The sequence below is a fragment of the Pyrgilauda ruficollis genome, unplaced genomic scaffold, assembly GCF_017590135.1.
Source record: "Pyrgilauda ruficollis isolate IOZ18807 unplaced genomic scaffold, ASM1759013v1 scaffold7, whole genome shotgun sequence".
Taxonomy (NCBI): domain Eukaryota; kingdom Metazoa; phylum Chordata; class Aves; order Passeriformes; family Passeridae; genus Pyrgilauda; species Pyrgilauda ruficollis.
Genome location: NW_024528821.1, coordinates 10,721,648 through 10,743,378, shown reverse-complemented (window position 1 = coordinate 10,743,378; position 21,731 = coordinate 10,721,648). Strand labels below are relative to the sequence as shown.

Sequence of the window (21,731 nt, the reverse complement as noted above, 5' to 3'; positions counted from 1 at the left end):
GGATCCAGGCCCATTTTCCAGCCACCTCTTCCAGAATTTCAGCCTGAGATGAGCACTAATTCCTTTGAAGCCTTTGGAAGTCTCGGCTAAATGTCTTCTCAGTTATCTCAGAATGACTTACGTATATGCAATTATAGCAGCTGCTATGTAGCCTGAAAGAGTAACAGTTACACTGATACCTGTTGAGAACAGTGACTGCTTCTGCATCATCCTTACAAGTGAGCAACTTCTCCATGTTGTATTCCAGCACTGCAAGGCCCAGCTGCAAGATTGCCTTTATTCCATCATAGAAGAAACAGTCCACCACATTGACTGCACATTCAATTGGCAGCACACTGATAAAAAGGGTAAGGAACCAGGAGAGAGAGACCGAGGAGAAAAAAGTCATGTCCGTCATGTGGTCTGTCAGCTGGGGCAGGTGAACCCTGATGAGCTCCTCAAACACTGCCTGATCTACCAAGGCACCTGCAGGGAAAGGATAACAAAACCACCACCCAAATCTTAACACAGAGAAGCACACTCAGAGCACCAGCCAGAAACAAAGTTCCTGTCCTAGTGCAGCTTTGTTGCACAAGCACACACAGGCCCCGCTGCATGGAACCATTGGCTCCTTCCCCCATGCTGGAAGCTGTGCTCTCTGTGCCTGGGGACAGAGCCTTGGGCATGCTCAAAGTGTGTTGGCACTTTGGTGAGTACATGGTTGCTTCCAGTGACTCTCCTGACAGCCAGTACAATCCCTCTGCAACAAGAGAGAAACTTCACACCCCATTTTCTTCTAACATATACACCTGTAAGAACTGCATATGAGATCAAAGTCCAGACCTGAAGTAACTCCTTTTCCTTTATCTAAACTGGCTAAGTTTCAAATAAATAGTATGAATTGCAGATATAATTCCAAAGGAATTATATATAATAAGTATAATAAGTATAATAGTCTAACTGACTATTTCCTGAATAGCTATGCCTACAATACTGACAATATTCACATCCATGCCTATTTAAGGAGTCATGGGATGTTCTCCATTTTCTACTCCACAATACCACAACAAATGCAATGGTTTCTCTCCACTGGTCAGTCTTCAGCTTGTTCCTTACATTTGTTCTTAATGAATAACCATTGACATTCAGTATAGGTAGACATTCAACTCAAGACAGATAAAAAAGCAGATGGATGTTACCAATGATTCGGCGATTGAAATAATCAGGGAGCATCCTTTCACACACAGCAACCAAAAGCCAGAATGCTTCCTCCTCTTTAGCATACAGCAGAAGCACCGACGTCAGAATATTCATTGCCTGCAACATTCAAACAGGAAAGGAAACATTTAAGAGAAAAGACGGTGAGAACACAACTGGTATTATTTCTCAGAATTTCTGAAAGCACTTTACAGAACATTTTTAAAGTGCTGGGATAACCTACAGCCATATCCAGGACAAGAGTTTTACTTCTATGTTATTAAATACAGAAAAGAGTATCTAAAGTACATTAAAATATTTTTAAGTGCTATATGTCTTGTTAGAATGCAAATGCATATATGAAGTGGACATGACAGCATTTGTAAACTAATCCAAGTACAATGTAAAAACTCATTTTACACAATAGCATGAAATAAGCAAAGTAAGTGAACCACTAAGCAAGAAACTATTCCACATTTCTGTGACAGATTTTATGAAGTGCTACCATACTGCCATCATGAGCTAATATTTCAACAATCGACACTAAGACTCACAAAACTGCTATACCTGACAATATCCAATTTGTGGATTCCTGAATGCATAAGCTGTAAGAACTCTCCTGAGGGCAGAAATTCCTGTGTCACTTTGAAAAGCAGGGTGCTCAGGTAAGGAGCGACGCAAATCTCGTTCAATTTCATCAGTAGCCAAAGTGCACGTTCCTAAGGACTTCTCCACCAACTCAGGGTAATAACCAGGGTTGGTTGCCATATCATTTACAGCACCTGCCAATACATTGCATTGCATGGAATTAGAGGACAACAGTAAAGCAGCAATTTGATTGTTTGCAATTTGTATAAAAACTCTGGTGACTACAGAGGTACTTTATGAATCTCCAGATATTACTGAAGTAATGTGTCAAAGTAATTCTACTGGAATTACCGGAAACACTCAGCAATGAAAATTGCCAACGATGACTCCCAAAATGAACCAATTATACTTGTTATGCAATACCTGAGAAGAGTAGCCAGAGTTCTCCTCTTAATGCCTCTGGGATGCCTCTTACAACCAGGTCTCGAGTCTTCTTTGTTCGAAACATACTGACCCCATGGCCCCGTTCCGCAAACAGGATGTTCCACGACTGTTCCTTCATTTTTTCTTTCAACTACCAAAAGCAGAAGATAACAAGCATTAAGTATACTGGTAGATTCTCCTCAGGTTTCAGAGAACAGAAATAAATTTTGCTCCCAGTTATATTCATATAAACTGGAAACTGCAACGTTAGCATCCATATTGATGTGTGAAATGAGTGCTGAAGCAAATCACAGCAAAATCCAGCCCATGCAGAGCACAAATTTAGCATAAAATGCCATCTCATACATGACCTACTATTCTTTAAAGTATGTTTATACAAGATGAGACAGAAGGCAGATCTAATTCAGTATCCCATCTGCCACAGCACAGAAAGGTCAAACAGAGATTTTTCTGAAGCAAAGCAAATGTTGATCGGTGCTCCAGCTCATGTGAGGCTCCAGGGCTGAGACAGGGTGAATGTCACCACTACAATTTCTGTGCATGCAGCACTAAGATTTAACATTGTTAAAGCAATTAAAGGTACTGAAAAGTAGATTTTGTTCAACAGAGTGTAAGAAGCAGGATTTAAAAATCTGGACTCCCTTTTGTCCTGCCCAAAGGGTATTTGTTTTCTAGTATTTCTAATATAAAAATTTCATATCTTAATTTACTCAGTTCTGCTGAAAGACTTATTTTGAAATAAAACCTGTCTATTTTCACATACTATGGAAAAGCAAAAATTGGATGATCTGCTGCAAAAACAACTACATAAATATTCTTGAGAGCCTAACTTTGTTAGACAGTGGTGCAGAAGAAGGAAACAAGGTAGAAGTTAAATCAATTTCTTAGAACATTCTCCTTGCTTCCAGAGAGATTGCAGTGACTTTGTATCTTGAAAATTCAGACATAAATGCAACATGTTCACTATCATAAAACAAACAGCCAACTCTTCCCTGAGGGCTAGAAGAGCAGGAGAAACTAATTCCATGAAGATAAGGCATATCATTATTAAACAAGATGAGCAGAAAATTGAATGGAGCTATGAAGAAGCACCCTGTGGACTCCAAATACAAAAATTGCAGATGAAAGAATACTGACAAAGCCCCCGAGGAAATCAGCAGCCCGGCTGGAATTCATTTTGATATACTTCACTTCTTTCCAATTCAATTCCAAAAAGTGTTGGCCATTTTATCCCTTACCATTTTAGAGTCAAGGTTCTCAGCATCCTGAGGATGGTAGACAGTCATAAGTGCTTCTGTACTGACAGTTTTGCTGTTATCTCTCTGGCCCATCTTTGACTGTCCTGCACCAAAATCCTTTGGACTGTCAGTGGCAGAACCACCTGCAACCTTGAAAAAAATTTAACTCATAAATAACAAACAATCCTCCAAGAAGCAGCACTGATACGAGACCATTATTGCTCATTATATTAAGTTACCAGAACATTATTGCTCATTACGTTAAGTTACATGTTTCTAAAATAAATGATAAACAGCAGTCCCTGCTCTGCACAGCTGGGCTGCCAGGAGGCTGCACTTGGGGAAAAAAAAGGCATCTCTCAAGCAAAGAAACTAAATTATGAAAGGACAAATATTCATAATGAGAACTGAGAATAGGAGGATAAAGAGGACTGACCATCACCACCAAAAAAAACCATTCATACAGTGAACTACATAGAAAACCTGAGAGCACTTAAAAACCAGCATTACAGCTGGAGTTGTTTTTCAAAACCTGATGTAAAACCTGATGGTAAAAGAAATCAAACAGGAATGCATTCACAGTAGCACCATTGTCCAACTCATTCTCTTTCACATGGGCAGAGTTATTTATTTTTCTAAACCTTAAAACCAGAGATTCGTGACTTATTCCTAGGAACAAATTCTAAGAAATTAGAATTGCCAGAGCAGTTACCTCAGTACTTATGATGTGTTGTGGACTCGCAGTTGCATTGCATTTCATCCTGAGCTTTGCCACAAGCAGTCCAAAATCTCTCACCTCTGTGAAACGAAAAGCTGTTTTCCCTTTGGTACTAATGCTGACTCCCCTGTTGGCTGGATCTCCTTTATCCACCCCTGTGACCTATGGAACCAAGGACATATAAATTAAGCAAGGAATTTTACCTGCTTACTTATAAAAGAGAAAACCTGTTAAGAATACATGTGTAAATGAAACAGTGTATGAAGCAAACAGACTAGGTAACACAAGCCACAAATGGAAAGCTCAACTGCCTGTAGCTATTTTACCAAAAGGCACTAAGTATTATGCAACAGATTTTTAACAAGAGTACCAGAAAACTTCAAAAAGGTTTTCCCAGCTGTGAGTGCTCAGCTCTTTGAAAACCTTGTCTCCTTCTACCCACTGAAGCAGTTGCTTTTTTTCTTACCATCCAAAAGCAGCGAAAACATGACTTTTGTAAGTAATCAAATAAAAAAAGTTTTACAAGACTGAATTTCCACTGAGAATACCCTGTCAAAACAGCTGTCATAACACATGACAGCTAGAGCTGACTTTAATTGCCATGATGGAACAGTTATAGACTAGAGCAGTTGAAACAGTTTAATCATGCAAGTTCAAGTGTGACAATCATGAGAATGTAGACTGACTGCCATTGCTGATGTATTCATGTTTTTAAAGGTAAAGAATGGAAAACCACTGAGCACATTGCTGTAGGTAAAGAAGGAAAGACCTCTGAAATGAGGTAACTGCAGTCCTGCAGAACAAATAGCGAGGATCTGACAGTCCATAAGAATAAATTTAGAGCCAGCTCCTTTAACACAGCCTCTTATGTTATGGAAGTCTCTATTGTTTGCAGCACTATTTACAGGTAATCAAATACATTGTTTTATGCAGGTGGGGAACACCAAGTGTACTGCTGAGATGAGTACAGCTCACCCCCTGTGTCAGGTGCCTTATGCTAGTGTGTACACAGAGCATGTAAAGCAATTACAGAGCAATTATAGAACCTGGCTTATTTGTAGGCTATTGTAAAATGTGTCTGGTGTTGATGAAAAGCTTTTAACACTGGACAACTGAAATCTGGCAATGTCCCAGATCACACGAAGTCAAGACAGAAGTGAAGAGGGTTGGCTGTTTTTTTCCCCAGAAGTTATTCTGCAATATACTATAGGTCTATTGAAATTCCAAAGCTGTGCCCTTTGCTATATGGTCTTTATTCTGTCCTTATAGTCTGTTGAGAAAATCAGCTGTAATGGCATTGCTACTTGCTCAACACCTGGATTTTCCTAGACTTTTGAACAGACAGTACAGCTCAATTGCTGCAAAAAACTGCACTACTGAGCTAAGAAACACAGCAGCATGATTACTGATCTTCAAAGTCCTCTACCCAATACAATTCTTTACTTCTTACCTTGAGAATGTCTTATTAACTCACCTACAAGTACTAAGAAAAAGCTTTATCATTTAATAAAAAAGTATTAAAAATTTGGATTCTGTACCGAGCTACAGAAATAAGAGTAAATAGAAAAGGGAAAGAAGACAGAGAAACAAGTCTGAAACATGAAAGCAGTTCCAGAAACCTACAAACAGAATTCCTACATATGGTATCCAGGGTAGGGGGAAATACATGACATCACATAAAATAAGAAGATTCTAATGAAAATCTACTAAACTGGCATTAAACTACAGAAGTGCAAAACTGCTGGTAAAAGTGACTCTGATTTGTAGTTTGCATTACCTCTCTCAGTGGAATGATTACACTGCACAGGCTGCCATCCTGGCTAGCAAAGCAGATGTAGTTTTCTGAAATGCACATTTTCCCATGGGTGTTATAATGACTGAAAGGAACCCATAAGAAGCACTCATGAACTTCCTTCAAGGACTCTTCTTTAGGTAGCCGGAAGAATGCACTAAAATGCTTACTGTGGGCATAGCTCTCCAAGCCTCTGGATTAAAAACATAACACATTGGTAGGAAAGAGAAAAGAAAAATTACGTAAGTTTTAAATGTCTTTACAAATACAAAAGTCAAAAATATCTTGGGAAAAGACAGTAAAATATCATGCTCTCCCTCTCCCATAATCTATGGCATCAATTTGGAAGGTTCAGTGTTTTTCTTGAAGAGGCAACAAAGGGCAGGACCACACCTACCTGTACATCCACTAAACAAAAAATTTAAATATGTCACTAAACAAGGCCAGATTCAACAATGTTCTTACACAGTAGAGCACTACAGAGCCTACAAGTAGTGCAGAAAAGACACTAATAGCATTATGTGCTCTGTTTCCCCATACACCAGAATAATCTATTTAAAACTAGAACAAGTTTTGGCTTGATGGAGGGTTAATTAGCTAGAAATGTAGCACACGTTGTAAACATCTGCCAGGGGCTAATTTTTCACAGATAACTGCAGCCAGAAACAGTATTTTGGCTGTAGAGCAGCATCCCTCTCCAGCATTGCTACCAAATCGAGGAATCGAAGGAAAAGGAAGGACCTTAACTGTTAAGTTACTGGTATCCATGTCTTTTCCCTAAATAATGCTGTACCTCAGGAAAACCATGCACCCATCAGTTATCATTTATCATATAACCCATGCAGTTATCATTTACACATGTCTATTAAATGATTTCTTCCCCACCTTATCCTTCCTCATCAGGTATCTCTGGAGACACTGTAGCTCTAATATGAATTTTCTAATCCTAAATGCTGCAAGAACACCTTTTCAAAATTCAAACTAATAGAAACCTTTTAGGTGGAAGACCAGCACTGAAGATTTGATCACCTCCAGCCTTCATACAGACTTTGCATCCTGACAAGTAACAACAAATTACAATGCCTCATATGGCTTTGGTCCAACATTTTAATGATTCACTTGGTAAAGAAAATATCAGCTTTGCTAATATTTACAATCTCCTTGAGACAAGGATTCTCTTCCTCTTTTGCCTAAACAAATACTGGGCCCAGAACAGATAAACTATAAGCAATGCATTACCTCTTGGTGATCTGCAGAGGGTCGTGAAGGACTGGATCATTCTCAAATGTCTCCTTGTCAAAAAGTCTTCTAACTGCATAGTTTGCCAGCTGCTCCATGAGCAGGAATGTTTCACTAATGTGCAAAAACATGGAAAAATAATGATCTTCCCCATGGGAGCACACATGAATGCTCTCTGTCAGAATCACATTGGAAGTTTTCTCAAGTTTTGATATTTCATCCCAGGAGATAATAAGTTTTACTGAAAATAAAAATGTAAGGACATATGAGTCAGTTCTCAGTATATGTCTGTATAAAAAAGAAATGCAGTAGTAGCAGCTCTAATGAAATATAGTTAAACAACATAGCCAAATGACAACACACTTGGAAAGGACCACAAACTAATAAGCACAAAATGCATTTTCTGCATACTTACTAAAAATTAATTCCATTAGAAAAAATTTATTAGAAAAACATTAAAACACAGACCACGTATGACAACACAAGTTTACATCACCTTTTCCTTGCCCTTATGTGAAACTGCAAACAGCAAACAAACACCATCATATAAGCCAACCCCCTTCAACAGCTCACCAATAGGGCTTCTCAAATTAAATCCATCATGTGTTGGCATGCAGAGGAACTGTGCCCTTTAGCTATGGCATTTCTCAATACAGATCAAAATCAGCATTGTAAGGTTCCCATTTTCTGTATGTTTTCCATTTTTCACATAAATACAGTTATAGTACACACTATCAGAAGCATTTGTTTGGGCATTTCAAACTAATGTTACACAGGGAAAAAAAGAGTCATGTGCAATTATAACCAGTATGCAGTGCACCCATGTGAAATACTAAGCCTGTGTGTGAAGAAATAACTGTAATCCTCACAGAGTTAATATTGCAGCATGAACTAAAGATGATGGACCAATTTTAGCTACAGCCAATTTCTGGAAGTCTGACTTCTCTCTGAAGTTTGAATTAAGGAAGCATAATAATGGATATTGAGTAGTATGTTACACAAATGTATGCATTTCCATAAATTATGTTGGCAGTTTCTGCTCATCTCTGTAGACATCTGCTCACATGTCAAAACAGCTCCCTTAGCACACAGGAAGAATTCCTCCTAATTGGAAAGATAAGCAGTGCAGCATGAAGGGACACAGCTCAGCATCAAGGCTCACTTACTTTCTGCTCCAAGCAAAAATGAGTAGAAGCTAAGGAAGTTGGTGCTAAGATACAGCCATCCTTGACAGGGCACTCTGCCCTTCCAGTAACTGCATGAGTAGTAGGTAATCAACTTCTCCTGCTCTGGTAATCCAAAGCACTTCTCAAACTTCATAAGACCTTCACGAAACTTCTCAGGATCATCTTCTCTTACAAAAGAATATTTTCCCTCTTCAGCAATCAAACCCTACAACAAAAAAATCACATTACTTCATGCATGTGTCCATGTGGGTGGTTGTCATATATGCACCTGCATGCACACAGCACAGCATTCTTCTAACAGGAGAGCAAGTTTTAGAAGGGGAAGAAGAGTCTGAGGATCAAATCATAGGTCACAAATAAAATGTGCTATTTCAGACTCATCCACCAAGTCTCCAACACACCTTAAGCAAGACACACATTCCTGTGTCTCCTTCTGAAACAGACATATTTTCCTCACTTAATCTCAAGAGTTCCTGGGCTAAATATTTAGCATATATGGAGAAAAAAAAAAAAAAAAAAACAGACCATATGCTTCCCAGGCACTGTTAAAATTACTGTGAAATAATTTATCAACAGTTTTAGACCACTGTCTAAAGGCATTTGATGTGTCATTTACTAAGTGGAGTTTATGTCCAACAATCTTACTTAGCTATGGGGCAGAGACACAGGAACAATGGCACATGTTAAAGTGAAGAGTCACATACTACTCAGAGTAGGCAGCATTACAATGCTGTCCTTGAATATTCTATAGAGAACATACTATTTGTGTACAGTTAAAGGAAAAAGAATGCTTAGCCTTTCCCAATTATGCCTGTTACTTACTCTTATCTTTCCCTGGACAAAGCTCGTAATGTCTTCATTTGAATCAAACACTGATAAAGTCTTCATAACATTGTGTTCTAACCACTCCCAATGTTCTGTTATTTCTTCTCTGCTGGATCCTATTGAAAAAGAAAGTATTACTTTAAATTAGGACAGACTTCAATCATTTCACCTAAACTATTCATCAAGGGAATACTTAGCAAATTCCTGAGTCACAGAGCAATTTAGATACACAAGTCAAAATCACAAGCCTTAAATTTCTTGTTACTTCTTGTGAACACTGGAAATGTATTCAGTGTACATGAAACATATGCACTGTTGTGTTTTTATCTTTCAAGTCCTTTATGCAGCTCTATTTCTGGCCATTAAATCCAAAAGCATCTCAGCTTTCTCAACATTATGTGGCTCAGTGCTGAAGCCTAAGTTGGACTGACAGTTCCTTCCTGTCAGCAGCACCTCCCCAACATGGAAAGCACAGCACCACTGCAACACGCCCAGTTTAACAGGCCAGAATGTGGGAAATGTGAGACCAAACCCATGAGGCTCAGCAGGAAATTAAATCTGTGCCTTTGATATCCTCAGCTTTGATCACTGGCCCACAACAGTTTCCAGAGCAGAACTTCAAGGCTAAGGCCTGCTGTGCAAAATCCCTTACACGTGTGAGGATGTAAAGCAAACATCACTGGAACCAGGGTGGCAGCAAGGGCTGAGATGCCACGAGTGAAACCGCAGGGTTTCAGCAAATTCAAAACACAGTCAGTGCTTTAAAGACAGTGACTCCCCATCAGATGCTGGGGAACAGGGAGAGTGAAAAACTTACACAGGTTTGAATAAAGGCATTCTAGAATATAAATTAATTGACAGCTTCATCCTCCACAAGAATGCTCACCAATCAAAGCAGGCAGTGTGATCACATACTGTTGATACCCTCAAGCAAGAACACACCTTGAACAATTGCTTTTTTCTCAGCTTACTTTGTAAAGGGTAATTAACCAACTTTCAATGCACTCCACAGAATTAAAGTGGCCCTGTGAATGAATAGAAATTGCTCTAAATATAGTTGAATAGTCAGACTGTATTACACTGGGTGGATTTGCAGCCACACTTAACAAATTATATGAAGAGTAATTAACATAGCAATTACATCTCAAAAGTAATTCTTTTTCTCAGACTACACATGTAGGCCAATTATTCAAGTCACAATGTGAATCAGAGGCACAGAGGTGACCGAGAAATAATGAAACATTTTTTGTAATTGTTTAAATGGTTTAAGAGCACTGTTTCAGACCCTTAATATGTAATAGCAGGAACAAAGTGTCATCCTTTGAATTTCTTCACAGAAGAAACAATCTAACACAATTAGGACAATTATATTATGTAGTTTTCTGTTGTAAAGCAGATCTATGCAGCACAAAATCTATATAAATTCAGTCCTAAAATGAAGATTACCCTTTGTATTTTCCCAAGGGCTGACCTGGTGGCAGCAGAATTCCCCAGAGCACACTTCCAACATACATATTAAAGTACTTTTTTGATAGCCTATCACCAGGTCTGACTTCTTCAGAAGTGGCCCTGAAATGTTACTTATTGCCAATTCACAAACTGTTAAAATTCTTTAAGGCTGCCCTTCTAAAGTGACATGCAATTACACTAAATTAAAGCTACAAGAACAAATCTGTATTTACTTTTCCATTCCCTGTTGATTAGTAACACAACATGAGAAAGAGACAGAACTTATACTACAAGAGCAACAGACACGAGGAAGAATTCAGCTCTGACCATGACTGTGAACCTGCATGTTTTAACATGCAGAGACAAAGCAAACAAAAATATTAGGATAAGCATCTACTGTTATTCCTACCTACAGCACAGTTTGGAATAAGCTGATCCTGGGAGCTTATCCTGAATTATGTCAAGTTATCCTTGCACCTTACAAAGAAAAAGATTGTGCCTCTGTCACTGTAACAGTGCCCAAAGGCTTTGGTACCTGAAGGGCTCCTGCAGAAAGCAGGCAATCAGAAGGAGTAATAGGAAGAGTCCATAGTTCTATTCTGAAAAACTGGAACCATACTCTGCTGTCAAGCTCAGGCTTGAAAATGCTTTTTAACCATTTAGAGGTCATGAGAATGAGTAACAATGTGAGAGGATTAAGCCAAAAATGAGACCCGTACTTGGCACCCTCCCTTTGCACTCGCTGGGCCTGGCTGGCTCCCAGAGCTCAGTACGTACCGCAGGCGATGGACCAGTAGACCTGGGAGTCGGGGGTCTGGTGCAGGATGCGGAACGGGGCCACTTTCGACGTCGAGTCCAACACTGCATCTAATGTTCCCACCAGGAGCCCTGTAGTGTCCAAGAAAATGTACACAGCACAGTGAAACTCGGGTTCTGAAACGCACACTCCCCTCTGACTCGTTCCTTGGGGAACAGGAACACTGCCCAAGTAAGGACTAATGAACTCTGAGAAAGTAAGAAGCACAACTGAGAAGAGCACAAAGTATTCCCAGAGGAACTTCCTTGGGATGTGATATTTTGATCCAGTAAAAGACACGAAGCACAAATGAGGGTGAAGAAGTTTCTTGAGATGACCCCTGTGGAAGCGACCATGCAGTATGTGAAACCAGAGCACAACCAGAAATGTAACAGGGCAGTCCCGGCCTTCAGTGAGCACAACCAGTAATTGAACTGCCTCTTAATTAGTCATTTACTGTTGTTCTGTTTTCCAGGCAAAGGAAAGAGCCCTTCAAGGCCATAATTGGCTGTCACCTCCCTGCCACTGAGTATTGAATTAGCTCCCATTAAATAGAGTTCAGATGAAAATATACTAATCTCACTAAAAAGACAAACTTCATCTCTCCAGAACCAGGACAAAAACACTGTCTGGAAAAATGAGGGTGCACTTCATAATGACTCAAAATCATTCTCTCTCACTGTGCAGTAATAAAGATATTAGCCCAGATATCTTAACTGATCCTTTAAAATCTAAAAATCAGGAAGTTCTAAAAGATGAAAAATCAGTACTGAAGAAACAATTGAAACTTTTGATTCCTGATGCACCATAAAATCTTTTCTTGTTACACCAGAAACAAAAATACAATCAACAGGATCTTATGCTTCTTTCCTGCATTTCCTATGTTTGCACCCTTCTAGCACGGCCACAGAAACAGAAAATTCAACTGAAGCAAAGTTACCAAAGCATCACACAAGGCTCTCAGTCTCCTACAGAAGAACAGAAAAATAAGAGATGAGATTGCCCAAAATATCATGACACAATTACTCAATGAGCTGCTGTAAAGTCTGTTTCAGAAATCTGTTGAGATCATGGAGGAAAAGCATTCCCAATAAATGCCAGCAGACAGCTGGAATACAAAACTAACATAGTCTTTATGGAATCTTTATACCTTTAAATACCCTTCCCTGTTTCACAGAAAATTATTATTTTTTATTTTGGTTTTTAATATTCTGTAGAAACACTAGATTTAGACAACTTCAAATGCATCCCTCAAAAGTTATTTTGGAATTTTTAGGTTGGCTGCTTTGGTACTTTGGGTTTCACTTTCTTTCCATTAACTCCCTCCAAATCCTGAAAAATATAAATTGTGAAAGAACAAAATAAAGCAGATTTTATAAGTCTAGACACTCATCCTCAGAGCATGGTCTTCCTGAGGATACATTTTCAGCACAGAGCCTGTGGGACTACCTCACTGTGGCTATTCAAGTTTCAAATGTTTTTCATACATTTTCAGCCTGTGGGACTACCTCACTGTGGCTATTCAAGTTTCAAATGTTTTTGCTTCTCCTCAAAAACATGGAAGTAAATAATTACAACAAACCACAAAAAAAAAAACCCCAAAACCAACAAGAAGAAAAACAAAACAAAACAAAAATCCCCATAACCAGAGCAGTACTTTACATCTCTGGTCTTGTCTGCAATTAGCAGATTGTAAATTGCTGTTGGAAAGTAGAATTATTTTGTAGTTCCTGACTGAAGACAGACATTGAATAATTAACAACATGTCTGTTTAAGCTCCTCAAAAACATGGAAGTAAACAATTACAACAAACCACAAAAAAAACCCCAAAACCAACAAGAAGAAAAACAAAACAAAACAAAAATCCCCATAACCAGAGCAGTACTTTACATCTCTGGTCTTGTCTGCAATTAACAGATTGTAAATTGCTGTTGGAAAGTAGAATTATTTTGTAGTTCCTGACTGAAGACAGACATTGAATAATTAACAACATGTCTGTTTAAGCAGCTTTTGCTTACTGAATGAGTCATGCCACCGAGCTGATCTCAAAGATGGCTTTGCTTCAGCAAACATTGCATTATTTCACTCACAAATCTCCTAATAACATTTTCTGTTATAATATAGAGTACAAGGATATTATTCACCATTTATAAGGTTAAGTCAGCTTGAGCCAACAGTCACCACAGTGCACTAGAAAGAAGCACTCCTCAACATGCCATCACAGCTCCTGTCTCCTTGGAAGGTCATCAGATTTTAGACACAATGAACTGTACCAGGTGAGTATCCATCACCTCAGCACTGCCACGAGTCATGAATGGGATCCAGACCCCAGGCTTGAGCCTAAGGCAATAAACAGCCCCTCAGTACAAACCAATTCCATGGCTATGGACACTGGCATAACTGTGAGGAACAAGCAGAGGCTCACTCACCTTCTCATCCTAGTCCTGAAAGTCCTCCACGAGCTGCCAGTGTTTGGAATACTGCATTATTGGTCAGGGTTGCTATACCCTCAAGTTCTTGTGTGTTTCTCCCCAGGCACTTCCTTGGATTGCTATTTCCCAATGGGAACCAAGGGACAACTTACAGAGGGTCCCCTACTTTCATCTCTGCTTAAAACTAGAGTTTTTCCTGAGGATTCCACCTAATCATCCTCCTGCTTTGCTCAGAGAATGACTTCAGCTGTATCTTTGAAAAGTGATGAACATTTATAAGGAAAACATGCTCTGCTTTTAGAAAACATTTTCAGTTTCATAGCTGCCTGAGTAAAACTACTGGGAAATACCCTGGATGCTTCACTAAATAGGGTAAAATAATCTAGAAACCAAAATGAAGGGCAAGGATCCAGAATAGCTTTGAAATACACATGTATCATCCCCAAGATGTCTCTAAAACACTTGGTTAGAAAAATATCAGCATTAGCTCAGAGACATGCCACAAAAAAACAGCATTGAAATTTCTGTGAAAGGTTGGAACTTTATGACACTAAATACTCATTTGCATACCCATCTCCTAACCAAGGTCCTTCCTAAACTAGAACTAAAGCTAGAGCTCTGTGAACAGCATGCCTAATCTCACTAGACCTTAGTTACAGCACACGTATTCACAACTATATTCTTATCCATCCACTCTGGAAAACCTGATCAGCTCTCCCAGAGTGGCTCTGCAGGAGACAGAACAACCAGAGGACATGGTCACACAGTTGTATTGTCAGACAGCACACTTTGGGACAGCCCACTGTATGGAATTACCCAATGGAGCACCACTCAGACAGGCTAGAGCACCTGAATCCTTCAGGAGCTCTAAAAAAGGGAATGAAGTGTAAAGCTAAGCAGGGAGGGAGGCAAGGCTGAGCACAGCCAGCACAAGGTATTGCTGGACCTGCTCACAAGTCACCCACACAACCAAACTCAGAAGGGTGGTGTGTGCACACGAGCCACAACAGCCCCCTGTGTCATCTACAAACTGGTCTTGCCCCTGTCAGTCCAGAGGGGTCATACAAACAAATCCAACTGCAGACTGCATTCTATTCCTAGGACAGCACCAGCATTCCCAGCCTTCCTCCATGTAAGCACTTCTGCTGACATCTATCTCTTGATCCTTTGTCTGTACCTTTCTCCAGGTACTGGCTGCTTCCCCAGAACTTCCCTCCTTAGAGCCTGTCTTACCAACTGTACTCCTGTATTTTTGGGAATCCTTTGTCACATCCCCATTAGTGCCATTCAAACCCTGCAGCACTGCCCATCTCTGTTTCCACTTCTGTCCTGAGGCATTGTCCCCCTCTTCCCTTGTGATTCCTGCACTGCTGCCTCCCTCTTTTCACTCCTCAGTGCTGCCAGTGACCTCGGGCCTTGTCTCACCAGCTGTAAAACGCTCTTCAGGAGGACAGGATTGTACATTTGGGATGATTTCATAACACAGCAGCTGTGCTTTGCTTTTTCCTAAAGAAGTGCTAATTTTCTCAAGTGACATGCAGCAATATGAAATTAATGCTGCCTTATACCTAGGAGGTTTAAATATTTCCAAACCTGCAAACACAAATGTAATTGCATTTTTATGCAACTGTCTTGTTAATCTTTCTTAATCACAATTTTAATTCAATAACATCTCACTCCTTTTGTTTCTGTCCAGGGAAAAAACGTAACTTGCACAGAAGAATCTTTTTATAAGAGAAGTTACAGAAATAAAATGTGCAATGCCACATCAAAAAAAGCATACTACAGCAACTATCCCATCCAAGTGTTTTTCCCACACTGTCAACAGCCACCAAGAACAGGAGAGCAGTCACAGAAACCTCACCTTCCCCAAAACTCAAAGGGCACTTGCAGGGCCCAGCTGTCTACCCAGCTGTAAGCCTATGAGGAGGTTTTCAGAAGAACAACTTATTCCAGTTCTCACTGTTCCACTTTAATCACAGTCCTTAAATGAATTTTATCATGCGGAAAGTCAGCCTTCACAGCAACTTGGTCTCCTTGGCTTCCAGATATATCAAGGTAGAGAAGAGGCCATCAAGCCTGATCCCCACAAGACTTCCAAGCTCACAATATATCATCCTTAGCTCTAAGCCAAGGCCTGACATCACCTACCTGCTTCTAATACTATGATATGCATAGCAACCTGGGATTTTGGGATGCTTTCTTTCACACTTTCCATGTGCCCTGCCAGTGGTTCAGATGCCAATGAAGAATGACCCACCTCCAGCTGCAAGGGCCATTGCTATATCTGAAATTCACCAGCCAGAATTTAGAACCTTGTGGTTTTATTCAATGAAATTAATAAATGTTCCCACACGACAATTATGTCTCATGTTTAACATAGCTTGCTTTAGGATGACACAATTAGAGAAAGCCTGGAAAAGCTACAGAAATGCAAAACTCTCGAGATCCCACTGAGGAATGACTTTACACTGCTTCCCTGTAGCATTTCTCCTTGACAGGGTCAACGACAGACACCACCAGTCTATAAAGGAGTCAGTTCTAGTCAGAATAGCTGCCACCATCACTGAGGTCTCAGCAGTAGCTGGGACCCCTGCAGCTCCTGACGATACAAACAGGCAAGAACTCTAAATAGAAACTCAGCTCCATACCTTGAAGTTCTCATGGAATAAAGTTTATTATACAATGGTCAATTTCCTGTCCCACCCCTCTGTCACTCTCCTGACCCACCACTGCTGACAAGCCCCATCAAATCATATGCTTGCTTTTAAAACAAGCAATCCGAAATGCCTGAGCAGCAGTTCATCTCAAGCAGCCCCAGACGCAGCAGAAAAGGGGATTTGGAAATGAGCATCTTGCCAACAAACGAAGGCAGATCAGTCCTTCTTCAGACGCGTCCACTTGCACCAAGCAGCCCATGATGTGCGCCGGGCCCCGCTGGAGCAGAGGCTCTGCAGCCCGTGCCGAGCGGGCTGTGCTGCCCACGGTGACCGGGGCACGCAGAGCGCCAGCGCCCGACCCTGCCCGCTGCCCGGCCCCGCCGGACCCTGCTGCCCCTGGGGCCGCGCTACCCAGGGAAAGGAAGGCGAGAAGAGCCCCATGAGAAACCCAGCAAAGGGCTCCAGGACTCCAGCGGGTCCCCTTCCTGCCGCTCCGGCTGGGAGTCCCGGGGCCGACAGACCCCCGTCGTCCCGCTCCAGCCCTGCCCCAGCCCCACGGGGGCAGTACCTGCCAGCCCGCCTCCGCCCTCCTCGCCATAGCCCCGCCGCCTCTGTAGCACGAAGTACTGGTTGGAGCGCTCCTGCACCCACAGCTTGAGGGCATTTTTCAGCAGCACCTCCTCGGGCTTCAGCCACATCGCGCGGCCCCTCACGGCGCAGCGCTTCCACCGCCGTGCCCGCTCCGCGCTCGCGGCTGCGGCGCCAGGCAGGGGAGGGCAGGGCTCCCAAGGCATGCTGGGAGCTGTAGTCCTTACCGCCAAGAGGCCATGCTGCGCTGCTGTAATAGGACTACAACTCCCGTCGGCTGTGTATTCCCCTGCCTCGAGACTACAGCTCCCGTCGGGCCCTGCGCGCTCCGTGCCGCGTGGCGGGGCGGGGCTGTCCCGTTAGCCCCGACGGCCTGTTCCGGAGTGGGAGCCAGCGGTGCGGGCCGCGCTGTGCCACGGTGCGGGGCTGGGGGTGCCAAGCCCCGGCTGTGTGTGCCCCGGAGCGGGGTGCCGAGCCCCGGCTGTGTGTGCCCCGGAGCGGGGGTGCCAGCCCCGGCTGTGTGTGCCCGGGCAGGGATTGGGGTCCCGGCTGTGTGTGCCCCGGAGCGGGGTGCCGAGCCCCGGCTGTGTGTGCTCCGGAGCGGGGTGCTGAGTCCCGATTATGTGTGCCCCGGAGTGGGGTGCCAGCCCCGGCTGTGTGCCCGGGCAGGGATTGGGGTCCCGGCTGTGTGTGCCCGGGCAGGGATTGGGGTCCCGGCTGTGTGTGCCCGGGCAGGGATTGTGTGCCCGGCTGTGTGCCCGGGCAGGGATTGTGTGCCCGGGCAGGGACTGGGGTCCCGGCTGTGTGCCCGGGCAGGGATTGTGTGCCCGGGCAGGGATTGTGTGCCCGGCAGGCGCTGCGCCGCTCCGCACACAGCTCTCCCCAGGCGCGGCAGAAGCTGCCGTGCCCGCTCTGCCCAGGGCACGGTCCCGTTTTCAGCTCTGCCCAAACCTGACTCCGCTTCCAGCCCACGGGACAGACGGGCGTCACTAGGGACGGGGTTTGGCGCCCAGGTGTGTTTTCCACTGCAGGCGGGGTTTGGGGCAGAGAGAGGCTGCCAAAAAGCACAAACAAGCCCTCAGAGGGATGGGCGCCCCACTGCCTGCTCTGCTCCACTCTCTGGTGCCCAGGACTTTGCCATCTCCGTGTAGGATTCGCTCCTGCTCCTAACACAAATCATTCAGTACAAATGGAGTGACTAGGTCCTCCTGTTACCCAGGAACTTCTGTGCACTTAGCACTCTATTTCCAGCACAACTGACCTTCCTAAGATTTTCAAGAATATTGCTTTATTGATTGTGTGTCATACAAAATATTCAGCAGACAGTTGTTTAAACTCAGCCTCTGCTTTGAGGTCTTTCTAAAAAAAAATTATGCCCATTATGCACTAACTGTACATTGCAATCTTGGCACTTTTGCTTTATACTGCCTTCCTTCATGCTTTTCAATAGTACTTCACTACCAAAAATGCTGCTGCTAGCACTAGGCTATTTGTGAGCACAGGCACAGTGAGGTTTTGCCAAGCAGTCACAGAAATTATTTGGCAATGCCCATCTACTTCCAGCTGCACAAGCAAACACCTACCCAGAGGACCAGTGTGAAAGCAGACCCAAGTGTGCAATCGCATTTAACTCACAGGAAGCTTCAAAACCGAGTGAATTGCACTGGCATAAGACTTTTTTCCTTTTCAGTCACTCATTGCACCACAGCAATGGAAGCTGCAGAACTGAAGAGCTGTACTTTGGGGACTGAATATAGATTTAACTATTACAATTCTTTTGCTTGTTTTTATAACAGAAGAGGAAGCAACAAATTTCTGGTGGTCTACTTTTACCAGAAAGGAAAAATAAAAGTCGTTAGCCAGCACATGGTAACTAACACAGATCAGCCATTGATGAGAGTCCCTGACACCCTGGCACACAGCCCTTCATCAGGCAGTGTCTTCAGCCCCACCTGGAGCCAGGAGTAACAGACATTGCTGGGGATTTACCAGCTGAACTGACTGACTGGCTCCTGCATGGATCCTGCTTCTCTAAGAGCATTCCCCGAGAGAGAGTGTTTACCATTTAATTTTCCCCAATTAGACAAGCCCCTGGATACAGGAAATTAAGGACCTAACACAGATCTTCTAATTCTGATGCTAATTTTAAGGAGAGATGCCCTTGGCATTTCCTACCAAGAGCTTGCCTTTTGGTGACTCACACACACTGGACAGGTTAGGACATGTGTTATTTGCTTATATAACATTCAAATTTTGTTAATTGGCTAATATTTAACAGTAAAATGCTACTGCTTGGAAAATGTCTGTATTTCTCTCCATGTTTCAAACCCTTTAATATCTTTCTCTTTTCCAGTTCCCTCAAGCACTGGATTCTTAACCAAATACTGTTCAGATGCAAAGAGTGCTCCTCTATGGGCATGGAGGAATTTATTTTTAGCCACTTGAAAACCTTAATCAGTGCACAATCATGCTATAGTGTAATCAATGCCTTCTACAGCAACACAGATCTATTTTGTGCTGCAGAATTTTTCTTTCACTTATTCAAGACTTATCCTAGAAATTGTAAATTACTTCCCTCAAATAACCATGTCAAGATTACATAAATAAATAGCTATATAAATAATTGTTGGCTTCACTCTGTATAACCAGCAGTTGAACAACCAGTGCAGAGTTCCTCTAGGAGTATTACATAATTTTTAGTCCACACTGCATGAACACTGCAATTTGATTTCAGTTTTCTCTTGAAACCAAAATTAATTGCCAAAGCCAGTAGATTTCCTTTGATCTCTTCCAAAATGCAGACATTACACCCCTGCAGGAGAGGAGCCCCATTCACATCTGCACAGGCAAGGCATCAGTCTAAACTTGAGGGAAAAGGCAGGGCTACCTTCTGTGCTGGCGTGTTAAACATGGAAAGAAATTACATTAAATCACACAGGCAAGGTAGATGTCTTTATTTATTATGTCCAACTGTTAGGTCACTTGAGAAGTGCAGAATTTTCCCTCTGAAGACTGAGATGGACCAAATCTCTCCATTTTATGAAGAGTCCAACTGCCCTTGTGACTCAAACTGCTTTTATATGTTTGCAGCCCTCATCACAAGTTCTGCTTTTCCCTTTAAACAAAATTCTCATCTGAAACTGTGTTTCTATAGGGACACCTGAAAATTTTCTTCAAGATGAGAAAATGGTATTATTTTTATTTTAAATTTAGAATGAAGCCCTGCTGTTGTAAAGCCTGATTTACAAGAGAGCACAGTAATCCAGCACCAGGCAACAAGGCTTCCGCTCCTGCAGGGATAAAAAAACTTTCCCAGTTGCCCTTTGAGAGCACACAAGTGTTTGACTGAAATGTCTAGATCAGAGCATTCCTGAGGGACAGGGGTAACTCCCTCCCTTTCCCTGAAGGAGTGAGCAAACACTGGGAGTGATGCCAGAACCTGTTCAGTTTGCTCTTTGGGGACAGAAGAATTGACATGTCTGTGTGACTCAGTGGGAATATTAACACAGTCAACAGGCAGACATTTCAGCAACTGTACCACCTGTGGGCTCATTATGTCCATTTTCTTACACATGAGCAATAGCATATCTATAGAAAACCCCAGAACTATTGCACAATAACAGCAGGTTTTTATTGCTTTTCAGGAACAACCCCAGCCCCAGGCACACTCCTGTTGGCTTCTTGCTTAGAGGAAAGAGCCTGTCATGCCACAGCACACACACACAAACATATATACACATGACCCAGAGACATTCTAACCCGTGGCATCACCAAAAAAAACCTGAACATTTTGCTGCACAGTCCCCTAAGTAGTGTTGGTAAAGACAGCTGCTATCCATGGAAACTTAGAAATACAAAAAAGTGAGAGTGGATCTTTGAAATTTCTTTAAGGCAGTCTGACAGCAACCAGACCCAAGTTCAGTATCAAGATGGTGTTCAGGAAATTTACACTTTCATTTTTAAACCAAATCCCTTGCACAGCTACTAATTACAAACAAATCTGCACAGATAAGAACATGACAGACTTGCAAATCAAGCTGTAAAACTGGAGAACATTAAGTTCTGCCTAGCAGTAGCTCACACACTGCTCAGGTACTGACCCTGCTCGTGGTCCTTTAGCAGTGGTCACATTTGACATGAAATCCCCTGAACATTTCCTTCTGAAAAAAATCTCTCTCTGAAAATTAGCATAAGTGCCTCGAGCAAGCAAGCCTGCCTAGAGAGATCACACAGACTTCATCTGATCCTACAGATGACAGGTTCATCATCAATGGGAGCTTTTGCACCCCCCAGTTCTCCACTGGAGCATTCCTTGAGAAAGGGCTGTGCATTCACCTGACCCTTAGAAATACAAGTACTGGGGGAAAGGCAGTTTGTTGCTCTTAAAAGGCAGGAAATGTAAAGCTTGAATTCTGCAAACAAAGCAACCCAAAAAGTGCCTTTCAATGTATTGAATTGATCTGAATCCTTTCCATTTTTTGGCTTGAACATCAAATTTTGCTCCTATTGAACACAAAACTGGCAGATGATTTCATGAGACTGTATCCTCATAAGATTCTACTACATTGCAATTTACACACCACAGTAAGTTTATACCAG

The 21,731-nt window shown here is 42.2% G+C and overlaps 1 protein-coding gene across 1 annotated transcript in view; it reads right to left on the bottom strand.

The window, feature by feature from the left end:
* The window catches only part of TBC1D8B (TBC1 domain family member 8B), a 31,293-nt gene extending 13,995 nt beyond the window's left edge, over positions 1-17,298 (bottom strand). The window contains exons 1-12 of the mRNA XM_041485016.1: positions 17,113-17,298; positions 11,434-11,544; positions 9,205-9,323; positions 8,362-8,587; positions 7,196-7,436; positions 5,942-6,149; positions 4,159-4,326; positions 3,447-3,596; positions 2,188-2,338; positions 1,744-1,958; positions 1,179-1,296; positions 180-465 (exon numbers count right to left, since the gene is read on the bottom strand). Coding sequence (XP_041340950.1) covers positions 180-465; positions 1,179-1,296; positions 1,744-1,958; positions 2,188-2,338; positions 3,447-3,596; positions 4,159-4,326; positions 5,942-6,149; positions 7,196-7,436; positions 8,362-8,587; positions 9,205-9,323; positions 11,434-11,544; positions 17,113-17,242 — 2,123 coding nt within the window. The 5' untranslated portion in view covers positions 17,243-17,298. The remainder of the gene's footprint in view (positions 1-179; positions 466-1,178; positions 1,297-1,743; positions 1,959-2,187; positions 2,339-3,446; positions 3,597-4,158; positions 4,327-5,941; positions 6,150-7,195; positions 7,437-8,361; positions 8,588-9,204; positions 9,324-11,433; positions 11,545-17,112) is intronic.
* Between the last annotated feature and the right edge of the window lie 4,433 nt (positions 17,299-21,731).